This window comes from Haliotis rubra, unplaced genomic scaffold (assembly GCF_003918875.1).
Source record: "Haliotis rubra isolate DU_JTF1 unplaced genomic scaffold, ASM391887v1 Scf67, whole genome shotgun sequence".
NCBI lineage: Eukaryota > Metazoa > Mollusca > Gastropoda > Lepetellida > Haliotidae > Haliotis > Haliotis rubra.
In genome coordinates, this window is record NW_025767379.1 from 2591272 (window position 1) to 2619046 (window position 27775).

A 27775-nucleotide genomic window follows, 5' to 3' on the forward strand; every position below is an offset into this window, starting at 1 on the left:
GAATGGACCTAAGAAATAACTTGTTGAATGGGATTTCAGATTTATCTTACTCTAAAAGGTCCTCCTGATTACCACCAATTGTTAAATGAATGTTATATATCTTTTCATTTCCACTGTATCTACTAATCAGTATATTCTCAACCAGTGTATTTATGAAAACTTGTATATGGGCTGATGGTCTTCGATACAATAAAACACCTTTGACTTAGGCAAAATACGGATGAGAAGAATATTAATGGATCACTGAAATTGAGTGGTGACACCTTGCTCAAGTTGATCTGATCTTGACGTCTAAATATGTCAGGAATAACGATTATGAAATCTAATTGCCATTAAGTTTTGAAAGTCAGTTTGTCAGCATAATGAAACCCGTATCAATTGAGATTGAGATCAACACCATGTGACCCGGCTTCATACTGCTAGAGCAATGGTGAGACTAAAGTATGGGGATATCGCCTATATAATGTTCTTGAATTAGCGATAAAAAATGATGGAAATAAGTAACACCCGATTATATTTCTTGGTGTGGATCTATATGACTATTTAAACAACAAGTGAAAAAACATGTTTGTATACATGACAGTTGTAGTTGATCCTAAGACTGTCGCTGCTTAAAACTATGATTGTGCATCAATGGGACTTATTGTACTGGGTAATATCGCTCAGCCCAATCAGCCAACATTAACAACGTGGCTGGTATGAGGAGTCACCCCTGAAGACACGCCTAGAGGGGGAGCCCTGTTATCAAAATCTTCAGTTCGCATCTTCGGTTCCTTTCCTTTTGTCCGTGTTTTACAAACGCCTCTGAAAGAGTTGACAAGAAAGAGGTTATTGTTTTAAAAAAAAGAAATATTACTTCACAAACAATGCTGTGTGTATTGTCGCCAAATCGCAGTAAACGAGAAATCGGCCAGCTACACGTCATCTGACCGGGTATATGTTGGTATAATATCACAACAGTTATAGCGGTTGATAAATTAAAAATGACTATGCTACATTGTGAATGATTTCTGAAATAAATGTTTATAGTAACTGTTGTAGCATGTGATGACCAAGTGCAAGTGTCCACAGTTCTGTTTAAGCAGGAACACCAAGCCCGTACAAATACAAGCATTCTGTTGTGTCAGATGTACCCACAGACGCCATTTTCCCAAGGCAAGGGGGATAACTGAGCATAACAGTGGAAACAGGAGTCAGTTAACTCCCTTGTTTCGGGAAAATGACGGAAGCAAATAACACATTCAGCTTTTTGTAATCAATATTTTGACAAAGAAGAAATATAATTATTAACAGAAAAATATAACATACTCCAATTATACCGATTTTTACAGGAACAAATTATTTTCCTGTATGTCCACTGTACATGTACATTAACTTAGAAGATTACTGTACGCACCTTTTGACACAGACGACGACAGCAATGATGATGAGAATCACCAGACCTATCGCGACGCTCGCACCAATGATTATTTTTTGTGTTTCGGTCAAGAAATCTGTAAACAAACGGGTGCTGAACGTAATTGATTGCCTCATTTTATATAAATTCCATTCATTTTCAGCCATCATAAAAAGTATGCATCAACATAACACTACTGTACATTTCAGTGAAGGAAACAAATGCTAAACGAGAAACAAGTTGCAGGAGATGACTGTTTCCTTGTCAGTCTGTTTTTCTCCATTGTACCTCGACGGCGTGGACCTTTGTTCTCTATATTAATAACTGGACTGCATTGTCCAGACTCGATACTTTACAGGTCCCGTCATATGACTAGTATGTGGCGGGGCGGTGTGCTAGCCTAGTGGTTCGCTCGTCAGGTCGAAGGCCCGGGTTCGATTCCCCACATGGATATGATGTGTGAAGCCCATTTCTGGTGTCCCCCGCCGTGATATTGCTGGAATATTGCTAAAAGCGGCGTAAAACTAAACTCACTCACTCACTGGAATGTGGCTGATAGCGGCTCTTCAGTATATTTTTGTTGGATATTACACACTTAGGCTACATCCGAAACATCGGCTCATTGCGTACACTTCCAAAAGACATGTGCAGGTACGAATCAAAGTTGAAAAAGCCCACGTCAGAAAACACAACATTTACTTTGTCATCACGTGTTTTTGCATTTGTTGTTTAACAGCATTATTTCTATTATATCACGGCGGCCTGTGATTAATAACGTCTGTGACAAACAAATCGGGGAAAGATGGTATGAACAAAGATCCCCAACTTTGTCACCTCTTACGTCAAGCATTTGTTTCTGGTGAACAGATAGTAATTCTGGATATCTGCTTAACTCACCACTGGGAGGAGAGGCCGTTGTGTCTGCAGAAGGTGAAGTTGAAGTGTCTGGCGTTGTTGCTGCTGACGTGGTTGTAGCTGCACTTGTCACACTTCTTGGACTAGTTGTGGATGACGAAAGTGGTGTTGTGCCAGTTGTAGTTGTTGGTGTAGTCGTTGTTGTTGTGGTAGTAGTTGGTGTGGTTGTTGTAGTCGTGGTAGATGTTGTCGTGCTAGTCGTTGTAGTTGTGGTAGTCGTTGGTGTAGTTGTAGCTGTGGTAGTAGTTGGTGTAGTTGTAGTTTTGGTAGTAGTTGGTGTAGTTGTTGTAGTTGTGGTAGTAGTTGGTGTGGTCGTGGTTGTTGTAGTTGTGGTAGTAGTTGAGGTAGTCGTGGTTGTCGTTGATACCGTTGTAGTCGTGGTAGAAATGCTGCAAGTGTCACAACACCTTATTCTGTAGTCGGAACCGGAAGTGGCACAACTGCTATATTCGCACGGGTCAGTTAAGGTGTTGTCGCCATAGGGACATTCTGCAATAGAAACAACGTTCGTCTGTCAAGACAGGAATACCGCCTGTGTTCTCCCCTGATCATCGTGCCATCATTTATTAACAAGACGTGGCTCTTTGTCTTTTGCCGGGCACGACCAGCTGAATTGTCAATGACACCCCAACTGAACATTGTTTTCCCTGCTACCTCCTGTAGTGATACAATAGTTTCATAAACCATGTGTCACCAAGGGGATTCAGACACCGAACACCTTACTCTAACGAATGTCAGTTTCTGCCAGTCATTCTACCAATGAAATATTTGCAAGCTAAACTCTAGGTGTGACTCAGATGGGCCTGTTTCATTGGTCTATCCAATGCCCAGCTCGAGGTGGTACAATGGAAGCGGATTGGCTATTAACATTTTAACCATTACTGAACGATATCAGAAAATAGTTACTCCTTAAAAATTGATCAATAGGTTTTGGCTTTATCACCCAAAGAAATGATAGAGTTGGCTCTGAGCATTCTGTTGGTGTAAGGACTTCTATTTATCCAAATCGACATGCTTTTATCAATTAACTTGTCATGACACATTCTATCAGTGATGCGGCTATTCGTCGTTAATAATCTCACAAAGCAGAAATCTAATTATAACAGATAAATACAACATACTATAATTATACCAATGTTTACAATAACAAATTATTTTGCTAATATGGCCACTGTGCATATACAATCCATCATTTTAATGTGACGCATATTAGATATTATCTTGAATATATTACTAGTTAAAGTAAAAATTCGGCGCGCACGTTCTGTACAATGCTTGGGATGAATCAAATGGAGAAATCCCAATCAGAAAGGAGTACCATCATTCCTCTTGTTGTCAAGACATGTCTTACAGCAGACATTCAAGTAATCATAACTGTAGCAGTTGCGTGGTGTCGCATTGATCAGCTCCTCACAGGTCTCGTTGTCCGGGTACACTACAGGCTGGTCTCCATACAGACAGTCGGCTGAAAATAGTGACAAGTACCAAAGTGGATCATCACGTTCAACCATAGTTCTCTGGAGCATTCAATACAGACGCATGCACGCACTTACACACAACCGGAACATGTCAATATATACACCCCAAAAAAAAAAGAAAAAGAAAAGGAAATAAATATGAAAAAAGGAAAAGAAAAGGAAACACAAAAGTAGAAAACATGGAAATAGAGGTTTACTGATATTCATGCAAAATAAGTACTGAATGTCAATTTCTTATGTCTGCATGCATCGGGGGATGACGGGGAAACGCGAAAACGCAGCTGACTGGGAGCGTGGCGACCAAACACAAACAAAACCATGGAATGAACGTGCAACATGAATTGCTGAGTTGTGAAAACGATGGGTTTCATATATCTATCAGTGAAGCTAGTAAAAAGTAAAATCATGCCAAGACTGACAAAATCGCAACAACGCAATCAGTGGATGGATACGAATTTTGCTTCTCAGTACAAACTGAAGACTTCGTGCTTTAAACGTCTTGGGAAACACGCTCAAAACAACCTACAGGAAGTGGACAGGTTTGGTGGTGCAGGGTAATGATGTAATGAGTAATCATTTAGTACACACACAGAGGAATTTGTCGGAATACGTTGCACATTGTGAAATGTTTCGGCCACACGTCCTTCATGCTTCAAAATGGATGTATATGATCTCTCCGAGGCCTGAAACCTGAGCGTATAATCCGTTGTGACACATTGTACAAAGGTGCTTCCCTTAGTGACGGTTGTATCCGATGGTATTGATTTACATCTAAAGATTCAGCACTGTTACGATTCTAGGTTTCTGAGTATTCGCCCTCTCCATAAGCCTCTGCTAAGTGTCCCATTGCTGTTCTTCTGACACACCAAATGCCGACATATGTATCTCACATACTATGAAAGGTGTTACACTGACACAGGTCGGAGACACACAATGAGTGGGTGAGTGAGTATGGTTTTACGCCGCTTTTAGCAATATTCCAGCAATATCACGGCGGGGGACACCAGAAATAGCCTTCACACTTTGTACTCATGTGAAGAATCGAACACGAGCCTTCGGCGTGACGAGCAAACGCTTTAACCTATAGGCTACCCCACAGGCCCCCGTAGACACATAAAAGCAGAATGATCTATGGAACTTCACTTACGATTGTTTTGTTCCGGTGCATCTATTGAAAACACACACTCCCCAGCAACACACCACTGAAATTACAAGTGCAAGACGTTCATGTGCTATTTTTGAACGAATAGGTTTAAGAGTGTGTGAGTTTAGTTTTACGCCGCACTCAGCAATATTCCAGACAATCCAGTGATCAACAGCATGATCATCGACCTGCGCAATTGGGAACCGAAGGCATATGTCAACCAAGTCAGCGAGCCTGGCCACCCGAACCCGTTAGTCGACTCTTACGACAAGTATGGGATACTGAAGGTTCATTCTACCCCGGACCTATAAGGGTTTTAAGATTTACATGGAGGAAAAAAACCGGTAGCGGGAGATGGATATTTCCATTTTGTCATTGTTTCCTTATTGTTTGAGACATCACGGTTGTAGTAGTAGTCGTCGTAGAAATAGTAATAGTCGTAGTAGTTGTAGTAGTAGTCGTCGTCGTAGTAGTAATAGTCGTAGTAGTCGTAGTAATAGTCGTAGTCGTCGTAGTAGTAGTCGTCGTAGTAGTAGTAACAGTTGTAGTGGCAGTAGTAGTAGTAGTAATAGTCGTAGTGGTCGTAGTAGTAGTCGTAGTAACAGTGGTAGTGGTAGTAGTAGTAGTAGTAGTAATAGTCGTAGTTGTAGTCGTCGTAGTAGTAGTGAGTGAGTCAGTTTTAATTTTACGCCGCTTTTAGCAATTTTCCAGCAATATCATGGTTGAGGACACCGGAAATGGACTTCACACATTGTACCCATGTGGGGAATCGAACCTGGGCCTTCGGCGTGATGAGCGAACGCTTTAACCACTAGGCTTCCCCACCGCCCCTGGTAGTAGTAGTAGTAACAGCAGTAGTGGTAGCGGTAGTAGTAGTAGTAGTCGTAGTGGTAGTAGTAGCAGCAGGCGTAGTGGTAGTAGGAGTTGTTGTTATATTTATACTAGCAACTTTTGTAAACATTCACAACAATCATTACACCAGTCAACAGAAAAATACATTCAGTTTTTCAAGGTACTGGTGTTAAGTGAGTACAGACACACAGTTGACGTACCTTTTTATTGCCACACGTTGTTCCATCGGCAGCGTCGTGGAACATCTCAAACTCTTCCTTGCCACAGGCCATTCTCTTGCATATGTTTTCAGAACCACCAATATCGACATCCTGCAAATGTCACGTTCATTGTAAATGAAATATCTAACGTCATTGTGACACAATAAACAATGAAACGTGTCATAAGCATTTTTGGCACCACGCTGCGAATAGCTGCAGAATTGCTTATGCGGCGTCAGGTAATATTCACTCACTCCAGATTTCACACATGTATACCACATGATGCGTCCAAGCATGATCTCTGTTTGTACTGATAGCTACATTGTTCTTACTAAATTCATGAAGTAGCCCGGCCCATACATCATTTTACATTGTGTGTGGACGTCGTACAGCTGTCCCGGCATCGTCCCCGTGATGTCTGTCACAGACGCCGGCTCGAGTGGTTTCTGTAAGCATTGCTTTTGGGTATCTGTACTGAAAAATATACAGAGGCAGATATTATATAGGATATATCACAATAGTACGTTATACTGAGGTGCTCGTGTTGAAAGACTAGCAAATATTCTACAATGTCGTTATAATGACTCTAATGACGAGGCCTGGGTGTAATGCTCGTGTAATACAGTATGCACAGTTACTTCCCTTAGTTGCACTAGGATCCGATGGCCTCCGTCGAGAACGCCAACACTGAGTCCTTCCTAATAATGTACACACTGTCCGAACCATATTACCTTCCAAACTGTATTTTAAGAATTACCTGAGTTATGAAATGTTATTTCAACAGATCTGATAATAGACATGTCGGCATTCATATATAAATACACGCAAACCAAACGACTCAGGTAACAAGTGTCGATTATCTGCCAATGCATGCTCTTGGGCGTAAGATGGCAAAATGGATCGCTGACAATCAGTGATGACACAAGGTACAGGTTGCACCCGATACTCGAACAATGTGCTTAAAAATATAACAATTTGTGACATCACGTGAAAACTGTGGTCACACAAGGTTTGGCAACCGTAATGACCGACAAAATGTTTTTTACAAACGGTATTTTCTTACTAAAAATATAAAACAATCAGCATGTTTAAAATAGAAGCTTCCTGTTGCATTTGAGGGTTGGTATGGTAGCCTAAGGGGTGAAGTGTTCGCTCGTGACTCAGAAGGTCCGGGTTCGATGCGGAGTACACGGATACGGAGACTGTTAATTCGATATTTCCTTGTTTCGCCTTTCATACCAACCCGCTTGCTAGGATGTTTTCAATGAAGTTTTGGATGTAGCGTAAAGAACATGTTGAAAAGATGTAGTAGTTGTTGCTGTCGAGATCCTGGGAGTCGGGGTACTCGCCACTGGACATGATGTAGTTATGTGAAGAGTTACATGCATTCCCGTCGCCGTCATGAAGGGCGTCGAGCCTGCGAAATACCAGTTTCTGTTTACTAGATTTCCACATAATTATCTGTTATATGCGATGATGATGGAAAAGTAACAAATACCTGCCCAATATAGGGTCGCTGGGGTAGCCCAGTAGTTAAAACATCCTCTCGTCAGGCCGAAGACGCGGGTTCGATTCCCCACATGGGTACAATGTCTTTAGTGTCTAACTCGTGATATTGCTAAAAGCGGCGTAAAACTAGACTCACCGACTCACTCACTCACTTGCCCAATATACATTTGTCTGGTACTGGCAGTGCCTCTGACGTGTAATCTGCCGACGGATCAGTATGAATGCAAGAGGTCCCGGCCCCGGGGTCCCGATCCACAAAGCGTTCGTAATGTTACGACCTGTCGTAACTCCATAGTTTATCATAGGCTTACGAATGTCGTAGCGCTACGAACGTTTTGTGGATCGGGACCTAAGTAGTACAGTTTACGTGATATTTACATAAGATTCTAAACCACTGACGGATCAAAGCTAATGTAAGAATGTCAATATGTCTTCGTAGTCTACTTACGCATGTCCGATTTCGTGTGTTGTGACGAGCATATCGGCCACCAGGCTGTCTGTGTACTCCACAGCCGACACGCTGTTTTCCGGGTACTGACATACTACTCCTATTTCAGCGTATCCTGCAACAATATACGGGTGGGAACAATGAAACACATATCAGCAGTTACGCCTCTTTTTCGAATATTCCAGTAAATCCACAGCCTGGATACCGGAAATGAACTTCAAACCAGGTTAACCCACCATTAGACATTTAAAACTACATAGTGTTACCAAATGCTGATACCATGTGCATTGGGAAGGCATTTATGAAGAAATGAAACATGCATACATGTATACTGTATATAGTGATTACCTTCACCTGGCATACGGACGTTAGAAGTATTCTCTCTACGACAGATTAACAGGAAAACAATCATACCAAAACTTGTAGAGGAACATTTTTTCATGGACTTCTTTATAGTAAAACTTGTGAAGGGATCGCACATATTGCGACGCAAACATGTGATTGTGAAATTCCTGTATAATTTCAGTTTGAAAGGTCTTAAGCCTTTCTGTATGAGACAAAAATAAAAGAGCAAAATACGTTCGTATCCTGTACGCGGAGGGTCAAAATATTCAATGACCACAGTTTGTTTTCATTTTGATATCATATTAAAGAATTTAATAAATAAATGTTTATGTGTTGATTGTCTATAATAGGTAGAATGTCAATCCAAAGTATAAAGCTACACTCACCCACCAGGTCTGTGGCGACTCCGGCTTCGTCTACGTCAAACAAGTCGAGCCTGGAACAATTCATGCCAAGACAGTGCTTCTAACATATGATATTAACTTGGAGCACAGACAAGGGGCTTCCTGGATAGAGTATCATCACAGTGATGGAACAATTCATGCCAAGACAGTGCTTCTAACATATGATATTAACTTGGAGCATGCCAAGACAGTGCTTCTAACATATGATTTTAACTTGGAGCACAGACAAGGGGCTTCCTGGATAGAGTATCATCACAGTGATGGAACAATTCATGCCAAGACAGTGCTTCTAACATATGATATTAACTTGGAGCATGCCAAGACAGTGCTTCTAACATATGATATTAACTTGGAGCACAGACAAGGGGCTTCCTGGATAGAGTATCATCACAGTGATGGAACAATTCATGCCAAGACAGTGCTTCTAACATATGGTATTAACTTGGAGCACAGACAAAGGGACTTCCTGGATAGAGTATCATCACAGTGATGGAACAATTCATGCCAAGACAGTGCTTCTAACATATGATATTAACTTGGAGCACAGACAAGGGGCTTCCTGGATAGAGTATCATCACAGTGATGGAACAACTCATGCCAAGACAGTGCTTCTAACATATGATATTAACTTGGAGCACAGACAAAGGGTTTCCTGGATAGAGTATCATCACAGTGATGGACACGGGGGGCTGTGGGTAGCCTTGTCGTTAAAGAGTTCCATTCCCCACATGTGTACAATGTGCGAAGCCCATTTCTGGTGTCCCCCTCCGTGTTATTGCTAGAATATTGTTAAAAGTGGAATAAAACTATACTCACTCACTCACTCACTGATGGACATAGGGTCACACTTAATTAGTTAGGTAACGCCATTTTGGACGCCATATCAGGGCATAATCTTGGACAAAAATCAGTACCACAAATATACAAGCAAAGAAAATCAGGACCACAACCAATGAAGGGTGATCAAGGCAAAGTGTAAATTAGATACAGTTTAAGGTGATTGAGCAACTCAGTCAGCCATAAAGGACCATCGATAAAGCAATGGAGTTAACGAATGAAAACAAACATCAAGACAGACCAAGGCAAAGTGTAAATTACATATTTAGAACAACTCACGCCGTGAACACAACAACGTGGTCATTGTCAGGGAACCCTGGTGTGTCAGCCTTCCAGTTGATGATGTCATTGAGAAGTTGGTTGCCTTCTATCTTCGTTTCATTAACTGTGGCGTTTTCGAACGGTTTGGGTGACAGCTCATCCTTAAATGATACATTGAGTACCATAATACATACGGTAACTGATACATTGAGAACCATGATACATACAGTAACTGGTACATAGAGTACCATGATACATACAGTAACTGATACATAGAGTACCATGATACATACAGTAAGTAACTGGTACATAGAGTACCATGATACATACAGTAACTGGTACATAGAGTACCATGATACATACAGTAACTGATACATAGAGTACCATGATACATACAGTAACTGATACATAGAGTACCATGATACATACAGTAACTGATACATAGAGTACCATGATACATACAGTAAGTAACTGGTACATAGAGTACCATGATACATACAGTAACTGGTACATTGAGTACCATGATACATACAGTAACTGATACATAGAGTAGCATGATGCATACAGTAAGTAACTGGTACATAGAGTAGCATGATACATACAGTAAGTAACTGGTACATAGAGTACCATGATACATACAGTAACTGGTACATTGAGTACCATGATACATACAGTAACTGGTACATAGAGTACCATGATACATACAGTAACTGATACATTGAGTACCATGATACATACAGTAACTGATACATTGAGTACCATGATACATACAGTAACTGGTACATTGAGTACCATGATACATACAGTAAGTAACTGGTACATAGAGTACCATGATACATACAGTAACTGATACATTGAGTACCATGATACATACAGTAACTGGCACATAGAGTACCATGATACATACAGTAAGTAACTGATACATAGAGTACCATGATACATACAGTAACTGGTACATTGAGTACCATGATACATACAGTAACTGATACATAGAGTACCATGATACATACAGTAAGTAACTGGTACATAGAGTACCATGATACATACAGTAACTGGTACATTGAGTACCATGATACATACAGTATCTGATACATAGAGTAGCATGATACATACGGTAAGTAACTGGTACATAGAGTACCATGATACATACAGTAACTGGTACATTGAGTACCATGATACATACAGTAACTGATACATAGAGTAGCATGATACATACAGTAAGTAACTGGTACATAGAGTACCATGATACATACAGTAACTGGTACATTGAGTACCATGATACATACAGTAACTGATACATAGAGTACCATGATACATACAGTAACTGATACATTGAGTACCATGATACATACAGTAATTGATACATTGAGTACCATGATACATACAGTAACTGGTACATAGAGTACCATGATACATACAGTAAGTAACTGGTACATTGAGTACCATGATACATACAGTAACTGATACATAGAGTACCATGATACATACAGTAACTGATACATGGAGTACCATGATACATACAGTAAGTAACTGGTACATAGAGTACCATGATACATACAGTAACTGGTACATTGAGTACCATGATACATACAGTAACTGGTACATTGAGTACCATGATACATACAGTAACTGGTACATTGAGTACCATGATACATACAGTAACTGATACATTGAGTACCATGATACATACAGGTAATTGAGTACTGGTACATAGAGTACCATGATACATACAGTAATTGGTAAATGTTTTGTGTCACTAACAGAATTCTGTATCCGCAAATTGAAGTGAATCAGGCGGCGTATGTAGTAAAGATATCAACACTGCCTCATGATTATCATGTCTTGCGGAAATATTATGAAATAGTATTCGTGTCTACTATTTATTGGTCTATCAACAATCGCTCATCAAGCAACTGTATATGGTAGGTTATACTACACTAAATCATATTCCGCACTTTCACAAGCCTTAACAGTGCAGACAGAATCATCTGACAGCTGTGATTGGATGATTTTGTATAACATGTTTGTGTTTTTTAAACGTACATCTATCCAGTTATTAAAACTGGAATATTTTTCAATACATAGTGCTCTATGCAGAGATATTTTGAAGCAGGTGACATTTCGTGCGGAACTAGAATTGGTGTGTTCGACTTCGTGCATCGGAAAATTAATCGGTTAACCTGTCCAATATTTGTGTTTTTATTGTGACTTTAAGGCAATATTGTTTATGCGTAACCATTGGAGAATCATGTGTACAGTGACGACATAGTGTGTCTGTGTACAGTGACGACATAGTGTGTCTGTGTACAGTGACGACATCGTGTGTCTGTGTACAGTGACGACATAGTGTGTCTGTGTACAGTGACGACATCGTGTGTCTGTGTACAGTGACGACATCGTGTGTCTGTGTACAGTGACGACATAGTGTGTCTGTGTACAGTGACGACATAGTGTGTCTGTGTACAGTGACGACATAGTGTGTCTGTGTACAGCGACGACATCGTGTGTCTGTGTACAGCGACGACATAGTGTGTCTGTGTACAGTGACGACATCGTGTCTGTGTACAGTGACGACATAGTGTGTCTGTGTACAGTGACGACATCGTGTGTCTGTGTACAGTGACGACATCGTGTGTCTGTGTACAGTGACGACATCGTGTGGTGTTGTATATTTACACACGTACAGTCGCTATACACCACACATAACTGGCACAAACTGTAACCGTTACTTGTGATACACCAGAGTGTGTTCAGTAAACGTGTTGTATGTTTGTGAAAGAAAGCAACTGGAGACAAACATCTTACCTCAATGATATACCCCACCAGGTTTATGTTGTATAACGGGGACGCCGCCTTATAACGGAGATCTACCTATTGTGGAAAGAGAAACGTGCATTTTACTTAACCTGACTGACACTCAAATCTTTTAATAAGACATTTCTAGATTTCAACCCTATGGGCATGAATGTTATTTTTATTTTTCTAAATCGTCGACACACTCAAGGTTACAGCTCGATCTGTTTGGTCGCTTGTGCGACCAGCATCTGTGTTTGTTGACCTGTTCTATCCTGGAGTGCCCCTAGGGAACACTGCAAGAAACCTCACCCCGTTTACAAGATGTGCAAAGTGTCTTCTGAGGCCTTGTTTTGTTTCCTGATCCTTTAAGGCTTGGGTCGGTTGGGTTGCTCTGGAAAACCATCTGTGAAACACAAGGGAAGCCAGTACCGTAATATGTATAGTTGATTGGTTTGACATTGTTAGAATTTGAATTTCTACATCTCTCATGAAATTGCCGGCTTTGTTGTGAATGTAACGGTGTTGGCGTTAGTAGACCATGCAATATGACTGTTTCCAGTCTCTTTGGATACATAGATATTGGTGAAGTTAACTACCTTTTATACACTGAGAACTCTATAACTGCTATGACGTCCACGTAGACTGGCGACTGAATCTGGCGCTTCTTTCTCAATGAGTGTGATGCCATCCTCATCAAGGCACTGTCTGATCGACCATTCCCTGATCGACCACTCCCTGATCGACCATTCCCTGATCGACCATTCTCTCTACGGCGACCTGGACATACAACACCACCATTTACTCAGGTGTTTACCTTCATGTGTCAGTTGTGATTGGTGTATACCTTTATGTGTCTGTTGTGATTGGTGTTTACCTTTATGTGTCAGTTGTGATTGGTGTTTACCTTTATGTGTCAGTTGTGATTGGTGTTTACCTTTATGTGTCAGTTGTGATTGGTGTTTACCTTTATGTGTCTGTTGTGATTGGTGTTTACCTTTATGTGTCTGTTGTGATTGGTGTATACCTTTATGTGTCTGTTGTGATTGGTGTTTACCTTTATGTGTCTGTTGTGATTGGTGTTTACCTTTATGTGTCTGTTGTGATTGGTGTTTACCTTTATGTGTCTGTTGTGATTGGTATTTACCTTTATGTGTCAGTTGTGATTGGTGTTTACCTTCATGTGTCAGTTGTGATTGGTGTTAACCTTTATGTGTCTGTTATTGTGATTGGTGTTTATTTACCTTCATGTGTCTGTTGTGATTGGTGTTTACCTTTATGTGTCTGTTGTGATTGGTGTTTACCTTTATGTGTCAGTTGTGATTGGTGTTTACCTTTATGTGTCTGTTGTGATTGGTGTTTACCTTTATGTGTCTGTTGTGATTGGTGTTTACCTTTATGTGTCTGTTGTGATTGGTGTTTACCTTTATGTGTCTGTTGTGATTGGTGTTTACCTTTATGTGTCTGTTGTGATTGGTGTTTACCTTTATGTGTCTATTGTGATTGGTGTTTACCTTTATGTGTCTGTTGTGATTGGTGTTTACCTTTATGTGTCTATTGTGATTGGTGTTTACCTTTATGTGTCTGTTGTGATTGGTGTTTACCTTTATGTGTCAGTTGTGATTGGTGTTTACCTTTATGTGTCTGTTGTGATTGGTGTTTACCTTTATGTGTCTGTTGTGATTGGTGTTTACCTTTATGTGTCTGTTGTGATTGGTGTTTACCTTTATGTGTGTCTGTTGTGATTGGTGTTTACCTTTATGTGTCTGTTGTGATTGGTGTTTACCTTTATGTGTCTGTTGTGATTGGTGTTTACCTTTATGTGTCTGTTGTGATTGGTGTTTACCTTTATGTGTCTGTTGTGATTGGTGTTTACCTTCATGTGTCTGTTGTGATTGGTGTTTACCTTTATGTGTCTGTTGTGATTGGTGTTTACCTTTATGTGTCTGTTGTGATTGGTGTTTACCTTTATGTGTCTATTGTGATTGGTGTTTACCTTTATGTGTCTGTTGTGATTGGTGTTTACCTTTATGTGTTTGTTGGGATTGGTGTTAACATTTATGTGTCTGTTGTAATAGTTGTTAACCTTAATGGTAACAATTCGTCAGGAGTTTTTTTACCTGTTATCACACCTAAGGATTCTTAGATTGTTCAGAACCAGTCCTGCATGTGCTGTACTGCATATTCATGTGAAAAGGTTGTGTTCACGAAATTCAAAGTAATCAAGAACCTATTTATCAAATTATATAAGAAAGGTTGTCTCCACCACCTAACTCTTCAACGAATAAACATTTAAACAGTTTGAATACATATTATAATTATTTATTATTATATAAGTATTATAATTTTATATTCAGTATTATTGGTAATGTATTCAATTTGATTAACGTACTGTGGGAGTAAAGAACACCAATGTAACTGAAGCAAAGTAAACAACATGTAGTAGGGGCACGAGCAACAATGAACAATACAAACTGAACCAGAACTGCGATATGTCTTCAAAGATAAAAATAAGACACTTGGATTTAGGTCGTTTAGGTTCATTACAGGTGCATCATGTAAGGAAATTGCAAAACTTGTATAAATGGGTATGAATCTTTTCCAGACAGAAAAGAGAATCAGACGGAAATATGACATCAGGGATTTTTGGATAATTTTCAAAACATTGAATGTAAATACGAAGGCCAAGTGATTAGAAGGTCAGTCTTGTATGGCGGAATATGTTTCAGTCAGAGCATCAAAACATTCGATATTCTAAGACGATTCTGTTTTCATTTGGTCAATGCAGTATTTATACCTGTTTTCATTTGGTGAATGCAGTATTTATATCTGTTTTAGGCATGTCAGAAAACTCCTTACCACGAATATCGATCTGTTTGTTGTGCACTGTTGTAGATGTAAGTGTGTACTGGACATCACCAGAGGCTGATCTTGTCGGCTTTAGTTCAAACATACTTTGTCCAGAGAACAAGAGAAAGCCTTCCTGGAAAATATACAACAATAGTTCGACGCATCCATAATACATTTCACCCCGTGAAGATCCGGGTTAGAATTGATCTTCAGCAACCCTTGTTTGTCGTAAGATGCTCATGCTGTTGAGTAACTGGACTGTCCGGTCCAGACTCGATTATGTACAGAGCGTCGCCATACAGCTGGAATATTGCTGAGTGTGGCGTAAAACTAAACTCACTCACCAACTCACTCATGATAAACTACATAAATTTGTAAAGGCTATATTTTATGTCATTTCAATACAGACAATTCAAAGAAAATAATATCCACAGACTGATCTCGCAGTAATTCTTATGCTTGCTATGGAAATCCCCACCATAATCGTGTAAGAATTATGAGCACATATAAAGACTGTGTCGTATACCGAAATGCATTTGATATGAAGCATCAGGTTCATCGAAATACCAAAAAAATGTTTACACAGGTATGATTTTAGGTGACAATGAAACCCTTCTGCAGACAGAAAAGCGAAGAAGCTCTTTACATAGCCATAAGAAATCGGTAGTAAATGCAATGTTGATTCAGAAATGTGCCTGTGTTTATTAATCAATATCAAACTGCAATGATGTCTTGTCACTGAAGAATCAAATGTCGAAATGAGTTCACAAATCTGTTATAAACAGTATGAAAGCTTCACCAAGGCCTTCATCAAATGTCAGGTAATGTTTCCTCCTCGCATGGACTTCGTGAACAGATTTTCATAATCAACACAGGCGTTGAAGCTTAACTGATTGGGGGCGCCCGATGCCAACTTTACCAATTACCATTCATTATGTTCAATTTAGCTTAAAATCGGCAACACGTACAAATATATAATATGGTTTGCTGTTCTCTTTCATGCCACAGGACACCTCCATGTTAGACAGATGAGTCACATCCTGGTACTCCGCTGTTCTCTGAAAGAAACTAAAAATATTACAGCCCGATGGCTTAGTGAATACATGCAGGTGAATATCACTTTCAAATGTCTATCGATAGGAAGTCAATACGGGTACAGGTTCTTGGGTACATTGTGTGGAGCCCAGTTCGGGTGTCCACTGCCATGATGTTGCTGGAATATTGCTAAAAGCAGCGTAAAACCTGACTGACTGGAGGCGTGGCATTGCTGTGGCTGTCAATACACTGCTACCTCTCATGGAAATACATGTTGTCTTATGTTCTTGTTCATTGAACAAAACAGAAAAGAAAAACATATTCTTGTGTCCAGTGATGGAAGTATTATGAGAGCCCCTCCAGTAGTAGATACCATTCCTGTCCTATGATATTATCTGCCTCGCCGTCTTCAGTTCATATCATAATCTCGGGTGTGTATATTTATAATCTCGGGTGTGTATATTTACGGATGCTTCATAGTTTCTTTTTCGATCAATGTGTATTTAGATGCATAAAGTAAACAACTACAAAAGTTGTAAGACTGAAAAATTATTTCACCAAGTTTGAATGAAATGTGCAAGTGATGTGCAAGGTACTGGTCCCTGGCCTTTGTATTATCTAAAACATCTTCTGACATGATGCAAGACAGGAACGATATTACTTTGATAACATTATCCCAAGCAACACTGAGTTAGATTCTTGTATTTTCCTTTATATCAAAATAATATGTTTGTGGGAAACAATTTTGACAAACGTTATCGATAACAGCTTCTTTTTTTCGTGACGGTTCAAGAATCCGTATCGAAACAAAATAAAAGCAAAAAATATAACTTGTTCTGACAAAATAAAAGCAGTTATCCTTAAAGTTTGTCAATAGAGTACTTCCCAACTTCTGACATGCCACCCAAGGAGGTTTGTGGGAAACATACTGAATTCATCCATTTATTACTTGTAAACATATTCTAGAAGTCTCTGTGTACCAATGTACTCGTATTTGTTCAGTCAGCTATCCCTGCTGAACATTATATCGTACAATAACACACACCTTCAGATTTATCCCTTCTTATATAGTGCATTGTATCAGGTATGAGCTATGAAAGCAGTATTACTTCCGGGTCCAACACTGTATCTCTGACGATGACCGGGTTTCCCTTCTCCTGTCTACACACATATACTGGGGCTGTAGACTTCACTGACGTGCTGGTCACCAGCTGGAGTGTGACGGACTCATTGTGCGTCCTTACAGTCACTGTGAATTCCCTGGGGAGAGTACAGCTTCTCAACCCCGGATGTGGCTTCAAAATATCGACGGACGCTTCAATGTCTAGAAAATATGAAAACAACACATTACCCAAAAGGTGTAAAATGATGAGGTGTAAGAACTTCCCGGTATCTGCATCTGTGAGGTGTTTAATTGTCTACCGGTAATTGTCCTGACATATGTGAGGGGCGGTGGGGTAGCATTGTGGATAAAGCGTTCGCTCGTCACACCGAAGGCACAGGTTCGATTCCCCACATAGACACAATGTGTGAAGTCCATATCTGGGGTCCCCTCCATGATATTGCTGGAATGTTGCTAAAAGAGGAGTAAAATTAAACTCACTCACTCACTCTCATTAGACATGTTAAGCATCTTAGCATTGCCTTGTGCTCCCCTGAAGGGGCGAGGGGGTGTCCAGTACCCTGGTAAGAGGCGATGGAATGGGCGATGGAATGTTACGTGAAGTCCCCGACTGGGATGTTAGTCTGATACAACTGGTTTGTAATAGCCAGACACGGTATTTACAGGTTTGTAATAGCCAGACACGGTATATACAGGTTTGTAATAGCCAGACACGGTATTTACAGGTTTGTAATAGCCAGACACGGTATTTACAGGTTTGTAATAGCCAGACACGGTATTTACAGGTTTGTAATAGCCAGACACGGTATATACAGGTTTGTAATAGCCAGACACGGTATATACAGGTTTGTAATAGCCATAAACGGTATTTACAGGTTTGTAATAGCCAGACACGGTATTTACAGGTTTCTAATAGCCAGACACGGTATATACAGGTTTGTAATAGCCAGACACGGTATATACAGGTTTGTAATAGCCAGACACGGTATATACAGGTTTGTAATAGCCAGACACGGTATATACAGGTTTGTAATAGCCAGACACGGTATTTACAGGTTTGTAATAGCCAGACACGGTATATACAGGTTTGTAATAGCCATAAACGGTATTTACAGGTTTGTAATAGCCAGACACGGTATATACAGGTTTGTAATAGCCAGACACGGTATTTACAGGTTTGTAATAGCCAGACACGGTATTTACAGGTTTGTAATAGCCAGACACGGTATTTACAGGTTTCTAATAGCCAGACACGGTATATACAGGTTTGTAATAGCCAGACACGGTATATACAGGTTTGTAATAGCCAGACACGGTATATACAGGTTTGTAATAGCCAGACACGGTATATACAGGTTTGTAATAGCCAGACACGGTATATACAGGTTTGTAATAGCCAGACACGGTATTTACAGGTTTGTTATAGCCAGACACGGTATATACAGGTTTGTAATAGCCATAAACGGTATATACAGGTTTGTAATAGCCAGACACGGCATATACAGGTTTGTAATAGCCAGACACGGTATTTACAGGTTTGTAATAGCCAGACACGGTATATACAGGTTTGTAATAGCCAGACACGGTATTTACAGGTTTGTAATAGCCAGACACGGTATTTACAGGTTTGTAATAGCCAGACACGGTATATACAGGTTTGTAATAGCCAGACACGGTATATACAGGTTTGTAATAGCCAGACACGGTATATACAGGTTTGTAATAGCCAGACACGGTATTTACAGGTTTGTAATAGCCAGACACGGTATATACAGGTTTGTAATAGCCAGACACGGTATTTACAGGTTTGTAATAGCCAGACACGGTATATACAGGTTTGTAATAGCCAGACACGGTATATACAGGTTTGTAATAGCCAGACACGGTATATACAGGTTTGTAATAGCCAGACACGGTATATACAGGTTTGTAATAGCCAGACACGGTATATACAGGTTTGTAATAGCCAGACACGGTATTTACAGGTTTGTAATAGCCAGACATGGTATTTACAGGCCACTGTCATATAGTTAAACCTTAGATATAGTCACGTGTGAAGGGGAGTGTTGAACTCATTTCTCCTCACCCCACTGAACACTGGCGTGATGAATAGAACAGGTTATGTAGGACCACGACAGACTGTATGAATGACATCGGAGGGTTTTTTTTGAAACCGTGACTTTCTGAATTTATACAGAAGACAAATATGACAGTGAGATACAATATGAATGGTATCTGTGAGACCTAATGACAACAAGTGCCGCCAGTGGGGCAGAATGTGATGACGTTTGGCGAGCACCTGGTGTCACCTGGCAACACGTTGTAGTGATTTATAATCGGAATATAGTCGGAATCCTACTATTACTCCGCTTACGCAAAGATATCTCATGATGGGGTCGGTAGATGTCATTTACCATTCAACTGAGATCTAGATATCTCATGATGGGGTCGGTAGATGTCATTTACCATCCAACTGAGATCTAGATATCTCATGATGGGGTCGGTAGATGTCATTTACCATCAAACTGAGATCTAGATATCTCATGATTGGGTCGGTAGATGTCATTTACCATCCAACTGAGATCTAGATATCTCATGATGGGGTCGGTAGATGTCATTTACCATCCAACTGAGATCTAGATATTTCACAACGAACATACCTCAATGGTCACAAGTACACCGACATTTACGTTACAGCAGAGCGAATATTATTGACACATCATGAGCTATATTAAAAACACTCATCATACGTGATATATTTCATAGCCTTGAGCATGCACTAGTGCGTGGATATGTGCGCTATATAAACATCCAATAATAATAATAATAAGTTTTTGAACTCACTGTCTTGGCACAATCCAAACCGACTCAGGATGAACAGGATAAGGACTCTCATTTTCGGAAAAAGGTATTTCAGTTATGTTCCATATTCGACGATGGTGTAGCTTTGATAGCTCCAAACTGTCTCGCGTAGACACACCTGTATTCGCTTCAATGCCGACAGTGTCTGGTTTATACAGTGTGAACCACCCGCTATGGGTGGGAAACCACAGCTCACTTTTCATAGTCAGCCACGACATACGCCGTCAATGTTACCGTTCTAAAGACTTGGGTTTAGGTTTTGTTATTGTGTAGGAGCAATATCAGTTGCTTTGACTGTGTCCGACTGGGGTATTAGAGAGGTGTGTTTGGTTTGCTAATATCACCTGTTCAAGCTGAAGATTAAGGTGTGTTAGATCGGATTTACAGGCGTTTTTTCGCGTAACCATTCAGGTGTAGTACTTTATGTATGTCACATGGCGAATAGTACAGTTGTAAGAAAACCACATATATGCCACATGTACAGAGCTTTACAATTTGTCGATGTCAGTTTAAACAATTAACATAAATATATAACCACCAAGCGTAACGCATTAATGTCACATGAGTTAAATATGTTTGCAGACGTAATTCTACCTTTGTAATTCTTCTGCAATGAGGTAAGAAATCTGTTTCTGAATTGAATATATTTTTTTAATACAAAAAGGTATTCATCTGCAAATAACTGAAGATCACATACTTTACATACATATTTTGTGTGAAGTGTATTCAACAATGACCTTTTACGAGTAATGTTGACTCAAAATCTGTGAAAGGATATCCGAAATGTACACATCGAGTACAGTTATATGTCATTCGGTTTGCAGAAGAAAATTGGCATAATGTACTGAAACTTGGTACTATATTTGAAAAAATATAATACTTAAGCGTCTTCTAACTGATGACAAAAACACTTATCACAGACCTCTTGGTGTACTACACATACGCGAAACCAATATTGCCTAACATGTGTCTCACATACAATGCCCAATTAATTTAACCAATCTCATCACACAGTTTAAGCGTCACACACACGCACGTACACAAATACATACATATGTACATACTATTTCCATATCTTACTTCAATATTTGAATCATTTTGCTATCAAATATTTTACAAGCAATCTGCCAAGCTGTTATTACTGAACAAATCCCAAATTGGTTCCATTACCGCACATTGCCTAGTGACCACAATCCAATCTGTGATATTTCCCCTCCATTTCTAGGTATAATAACATTCAATCTATTAGTTTTACAAAATATCTCCATTTAGAACAGTATGTCTTTAAAACGTCTATCTGTCCCTGCAAACTTCGAACAGTATTCGAGGAAAGTACAACGTCATCGACAGATAAAAGTTACAATAATTTTCAATAATTTAGGGAACAAATACACCATGTTCACAAGCAGCATAGATTTCGAGAAAAAATGAACATATTGCCTCTAACGCTAAGATTTGATCAATGGTAAAATAATCAGGAGAAATGAACATATTGCCTCTAATACTAAGGTTTGATCAGTGGTAGAATAATCAGAAAAAATGAACATATTGCCTCTAATACTAAGATTTGATGAATGGTAGAATAATCAGAAAAAATGCACATATTGCCTCTGATGCTAAGATTTGATTAATGGTAGAATAATCAGGAAAAATGAACATATTGCCTCTAATGCTAGATTCGATTAATGGTAGAATAATGAGGAAAATGAACATATTGCCTCTAATGCTAAGATTTGATCAATGGTAGAATAATAAGGGAAAATGAACATATTGCCTCTAATGCTAAGATTTGATCAATGGTAGAATAGTCAGGAAAATGAACATATTGCCTCTAACACTAAGATTTGATCAATGGTAGAATAGTCAGGAAAATGAACATATTGCCTCTAATGCTAAGATTTGATCAATGGTAGAATAGTCAGGAAAATGAACATATTGCCTCTAATGCTAAGATTTGATCAATGGTAGAATAATAAGGGAAAATGAACATATTGCCTCTAATGCTAAGATTTGATGAATGGTAGAATAATCAGGAAAATGAAATATTACCTCTAACACTAAGATTTGATCAATGGTAGAATAATCAGGAAAATAAACATATTGCCTCTAATGCTAAGATTTGATGAATGGTAGAATAATCAGGAAAATGAACATATTGCCTCTAATGCTAAGATTTGATGAATGGTAGAATAATCAGGAAAATGAACATATTGCCTCTAACACTAAGATTTGATCAATGGTAGATAATCAGGAAAATGAACATATTGCCTCTAATGCTAAGATTTGATTAATACTAGAATAATCAGGAATATGAACATATTGCCTCTAACGCTAAGATTTGATCAATGGTAGAATAATCAGGAAAATGAACATATTGCCTCTAACACTAAGATTTGATCAATGGTAGAATAATCAGGAAAATGAACATATTGCCTCTAATGCTAAGATTTGATGAATGGTAGAATGATAAGGAAAAATGAACATATTGCCTCTAACGCTAAGATTTGATTAATGGTAGAATAATCAGGAAAATGAACATATTGCTTCTAACACTAAGATTTGATCAATGGTAGATAATCAGGAAAATGAACATATTGCCTCTAATGCTAAGATTTGATTAATACTAGAATAATCAGGAAAATGAACATATTGCCTCTAACGCTAAGATTTGATCAATGGTAGAATAATCAGGAAATACGAACATATTGTCTCTAACGCTAAGAATTGATCAATGGTAGAATAATCAGAGCACGATGAACATGCTTGAGACACTGCGCTATGAACAGCTTTGTTCAATATCAACATTATAAAAATATTAGATAGTTTTTAGAATTCACACGAAACTGCTGGTGCTTTTCCTAACTCTAATTCCGCAAGAGTGTCCTTTATTTGAGATCACGTGACTAGCAGCGTTGATCTTCGTGTGTTTGGTCATTATTTCTTTATCATGATAATTTGTGCAAAAGATGATTTATAGTTTGTTAGTTATTGCTTTAGCTTTAGGTGTGTAGGGTTGCTTAAGATTCTTGAGCTTTTTCAGTTTACCTGTGAGGATTCTAAGAGAGGACTGAGCCTGTGTCCCGTATGTCCTGGGTGCATATGTGATACATATGTGCATATTGTTCATTCTCGTCTAGAACAAGCACGGTTAACATTATGCATTTATCTGCAAAGCATTTTCGTTTTCCATGTTTCCAAGGCGCTGTAGTCACATGTGGGGTGCCACAGGGACCAGTCCTTGTCCCAGTCCTGTTTGTGTTGTATACCGGATATGTTGGAAGGATTACTACAGACCACACAGTTTCTCACCATGCCTACGCTGATGACACCCAGCTCCTGAAAGCATTTCATCTGTCAGATCTCTCCACGTCTCTTCAGTGCATCGCTGAATGTACGCAGGACTTCAAGTGCTGGATGACAGCAAACATGCTTAAACTTAATGACACAAAAACAGAACCAGTTCTCATTGGTACAAACTTAGCAAGTTAAAAACCGACTTCCTTACAGTCGCAGACGCAGATGTCAGTTTCTCTGACGTTGTTAAGGATTTGGGTGTCCACACAGACACTTCCTTGACTCTGGATGTTCATGTTAACCGCCTGAGCAGGACCTGCTACTTTCACCTAAGATCCATTGGTAACATTTGGCAATACCTGACAACTGCTGCAACTCAAGCCCTTTTTGGAGCTCTTTTCAGCATCCTTTCAGGCCTCAGTTCTAACCTCCTTGATAAGCTTCAGAAGATCCAAAACACTTCCGCCCGCATCACCAGCAAGACTTCTAATCGTTCCCATATAACACCGGTGTTGAACGAACTGCATTGGCTACCAGTTAGGGCCAGAATTGACTTTAAGATCCTCTGTCTGACATACAAGTGCCTCCATAGTTTGGCTCCCTCCTTCTTGTCTGACCTCCTACATCCGTATGTGCCTGCATGCAACTTGCGCTCAAACACATATAATCGACTGGTCATCCCATCCTACAAACTGAAATCCTTTGGACACCGATCGCTGTCTTACTCTGCACCTGTTCTTTGGCGCTCTCTCCCATGTGCCATTTAAAGCTCTGACACAACTGACAGTAGGAGCAGATCAAGATCTGTTGGTAATCGCAGGCACATTGTTGTCACCAGGTAGCAGAGCCAGTGTGGTAATGAAGAAAGTATACACCTATGTTAAGATATGGCATTTACGATCACCTCAGGGCTAATATTCCTTTGTACAAATTCGCCATTTGAAGAACCGTTACAATACACATGTAAGCCGCTGTGTGTAGTCATACGATAGTGTTGTACTACACGCGGTGATTATGTCCCGGAATATGTGCAGTTTTCATGCATGCTATTGTCAGTACGAGTGTACTTATGTGGATTCATAGGCTGTCGTCTATTCCCAATGATTTGATTGAGTGATGCAGCTGTATATAGAGAACAGCATTTATGACGAACTCAGAGGAACCACTTTTAGTTCGTTTTAATCGTAGTTCGCTATACGCGTTACGACTGAACTATACTGCAAGTGATCACGACCAAGGAAACAGTTCGGCATATCCACCTATATCAGTGTTCGTTACAAGCGTAGTTCACCGTATGTATACAGGTATATGTGTGATAATGACAATATTTTCACAAATGAGCCAGTATGTTAACATACAATCTTCTGGATAAAATGATTAATGATTATATTAAGTTTCTGTTTTCATGTATGTATGCAATACATATATTACACGTTAAATGTGGATTCGTGGATACATGCTTGTCATATAATCACAATCGAGCAATGAACTGTCTTTATCGGTGCAATGTTTATGCAAATGGTATTTTTAAGACTTGCCATTGCAGGGAGTTGATAAACCAAACTCAAAATACGTATGTTTATTCTGGGCTTTAAGAAATCGAACCACCCCTGTTTACGTGTGAACTCATTGTCTGGCCAAATCGGATTGACTGGTTGGTTGGATGGTTTGATGGTTGACTCAGCAATATTCCAGCTATATGGCGGCGGTCTGTAAATAATCGAGTCTGGACCAGTCAATCCAGCAATATGAGCATCGACCTAGGCAAATGGGATACTTTGATATGTGTCAACCAAGTCAGCGAGTCTGACCACCCGATCCCGTTAGTCGCCTCTTACGACAAGCATGGGTTACTGAAAACCAATTCTAACCTGGACCTTCACGGGTCCCGTGTCTGTTTGCTGTGGGGGAAAAGCCCGACACGATGGGGCCATGTTAATAACACCAACGAGCCTTGTGCCAAGTTAGTGTTTTGAACATGATACACGTTGCCATTTTTTGTGATTGAATTGATTTGAAATACGTACTGGAGAAATGTTTCTATTAAATTTTCTGTGAAAGGTAAAAAAAACACGTAAAACGAACCTTCTTTATTCAGTTGGGAATTACAAACAAAATGAAGTGTGTATATTGTGAAACTAGACAAAGTATTAAATGTCACACATGTGCCATTGATTGACAGTTATCATGGGAAAACTCGCAGACATCTGATGTTTGTTGAAATGGTTCATGTAGTGGTTAAAAGAATCTGTTTATAAACACAACAATATGAACGACAAAGTGGAGAAAGGTAAATCTCGATTTTTGCAGAATCTTTTTGTAAACTGACCAATATGATGATGAAGAGGTGAACGGTAAATCTCGATCACAGATTGTATGCTAGTACATGAACATGAACGCCAAAGAATAATGATTCCTAATTATCAGCCGAAACAATTCTAGTAAGCTTAAGGGGGCAGGTAGCGACGATGCGTATATGAAAGAATCACTGAAATTCAGTGATGTGTAAGTATGGTAAGTTGATCTAATTTTGACGTCTAATGGCGATTATGAAGTTATGAAAGCTATACTCAAATAAGAAACGAATAAGGGAACACATGAAAGTACAAGTGTTCCTGTATATATTTCCAGAATTTCACCCACAGTGCAATACATACCTTGCGAAGAAACCTGGAAAAGAATAAAGGAACACTTGTACTTTCATGTGTTCCCTTATGCGTTTCCATGAGTATAATTTGACTGAATGACATTTACTTTTAAAAAGTAGACGCACATTTACTCAGATCAAAACAGTCACTGCTTGACATTGTTGGAACTGTGGCGAACAAATAGACGTAAAATAGCGCCCAAAATATGCTTGAATAGTAAAATGGCGACTTAAAGAAGTCTGGATTTGTTGAAATATATATTGTAAATAATGGTTGAAAAAATATTCATCTTGTAGTCGTGGTTGAGCTCTTGTGAGCACATCTGTGGTAAACCAATGAGCCAATCCCCAAACCAAAACCACTACCCCACCTAAGTTACACACACGCACGGTCACCGTCCAACCACACCACACACACACACACACACACACACACACACACACACACACACACACACACACACACACACACACACACACACACACACACACACACACACACACACACACACACACACACACACACACACACACACACACACACACACACACACACACACACACTGCTGCTGCTTGAAACTATGATTGTACATCAATGTGATGAACCTGTACTCGGTACTATTGCTTAGCCCATCCACCAACATTAGAACCGTGGCTGGTACGTGGAGTACCCCCGAGAAGACACTCCCAGAGGGGGAGCCGTGTAATCCACGTCTTCAGTCCGCATCTGTGGAGCTTTTTCTTTGGTCCATGTTCCACAAATGCCTCTGAAAGAGTGGACTCGCATATTTATCCAACTGATAACAGATTTAACGTTCATGGTAACGTGATCTTGGTATTAACAGTTTCAAAACATATTTCAGTTTCAACATTGTTCGTTTGCACATAGTGTATAGTTAATAGACAATTATTTTGAGGTGGGTCACAGTCACGTGTTGCCGCCATGGTGCTGTTTCAGACTTTTCTTATACGATACGATATTGTCCTTCTAAATATTGACTGAAACAAATTACTTCAGTCTGAAGAAGAAAGAACACATTAAGTTCAATGCACCGGGCCCATAGTCTGCCCCGACCTTTATACAACCAAACAATTTACCAAACCAACACAAAACGAAAAAGAGAGATATTTGAGAGTAGGATAGTGGAAACTATCTACATGCTTGCTTTACTTAACGCCCTTACCTCCGGGAGATGACACGATACATATATAGATTAACTCTTTAAAGAAGAATACTGTACATACCGTTTAACACAGAAGACGACAGCAATGATCACGAGGATCCCCAGGCCTAACGCGAAGCTCGCTCCAATCAGTATTTTTTGTGGTTCTGTTAAGAAATCTGGAAAAAAAACAAACGAATGTTGCACGTAATTAATTAC

At 39.5% G+C, this 27775-nt stretch overlaps 2 protein-coding genes across 3 annotated transcripts in view; both read right to left on the bottom strand.

The window, feature by feature from the left end:
• Positions 1-511: 511 nt before the first annotated feature.
• LOC124257663 lies at positions 512-20669 on the bottom strand. 2 transcript variants are annotated; one of them, XM_046691776.1, is made up of 18 exons: positions 20435-20669; positions 17577-17791; positions 16401-16490; positions 15442-15565; positions 13182-13362; positions 12895-12988; positions 12595-12660; positions 9808-9950; positions 8674-8723; positions 7943-8057; positions 7229-7402; positions 6318-6459; positions 5986-6096; positions 4937-4991; positions 3630-3776; positions 2294-2800; positions 1397-1493; positions 512-804 (listed from the first exon to the last, which is right to left on the bottom strand). In XM_046691776.1, exons 1-18 carry the CDS (start codon positions 20484-20486, stop codon positions 672-674), a joined length of 2496 nt encoding a protein of 831 aa, XP_046547732.1. In that variant the 5' UTR covers positions 20487-20669; the 3' UTR covers positions 512-671. The 2 variants fall into 2 exon arrangements, with proteins under 2 accessions (XP_046547732.1, XP_046547733.1); XM_046691777.1 differs by lacking the exon at positions 20435-20669 and having other exon boundaries at positions 17513-17601.
• A 6255-nt stretch (positions 20670-26924) lies between these two features.
• The window catches only part of LOC124257649, a 30153-nt gene continuing 29302 nt past the window's right edge, over positions 26925-27775 (bottom strand). Inside the window, exons 18-19 of the mRNA XM_046691758.1 lie at positions 27639-27735; positions 26925-27160 (exon numbers count right to left, since the gene is read on the bottom strand). Of these exons, the coding sequence (XP_046547714.1) occupies positions 27037-27160; positions 27639-27735 (221 nt within the window). The 3' untranslated portion in view covers positions 26925-27036. The remainder of the gene's footprint in view (positions 27161-27638; positions 27736-27775) is intronic.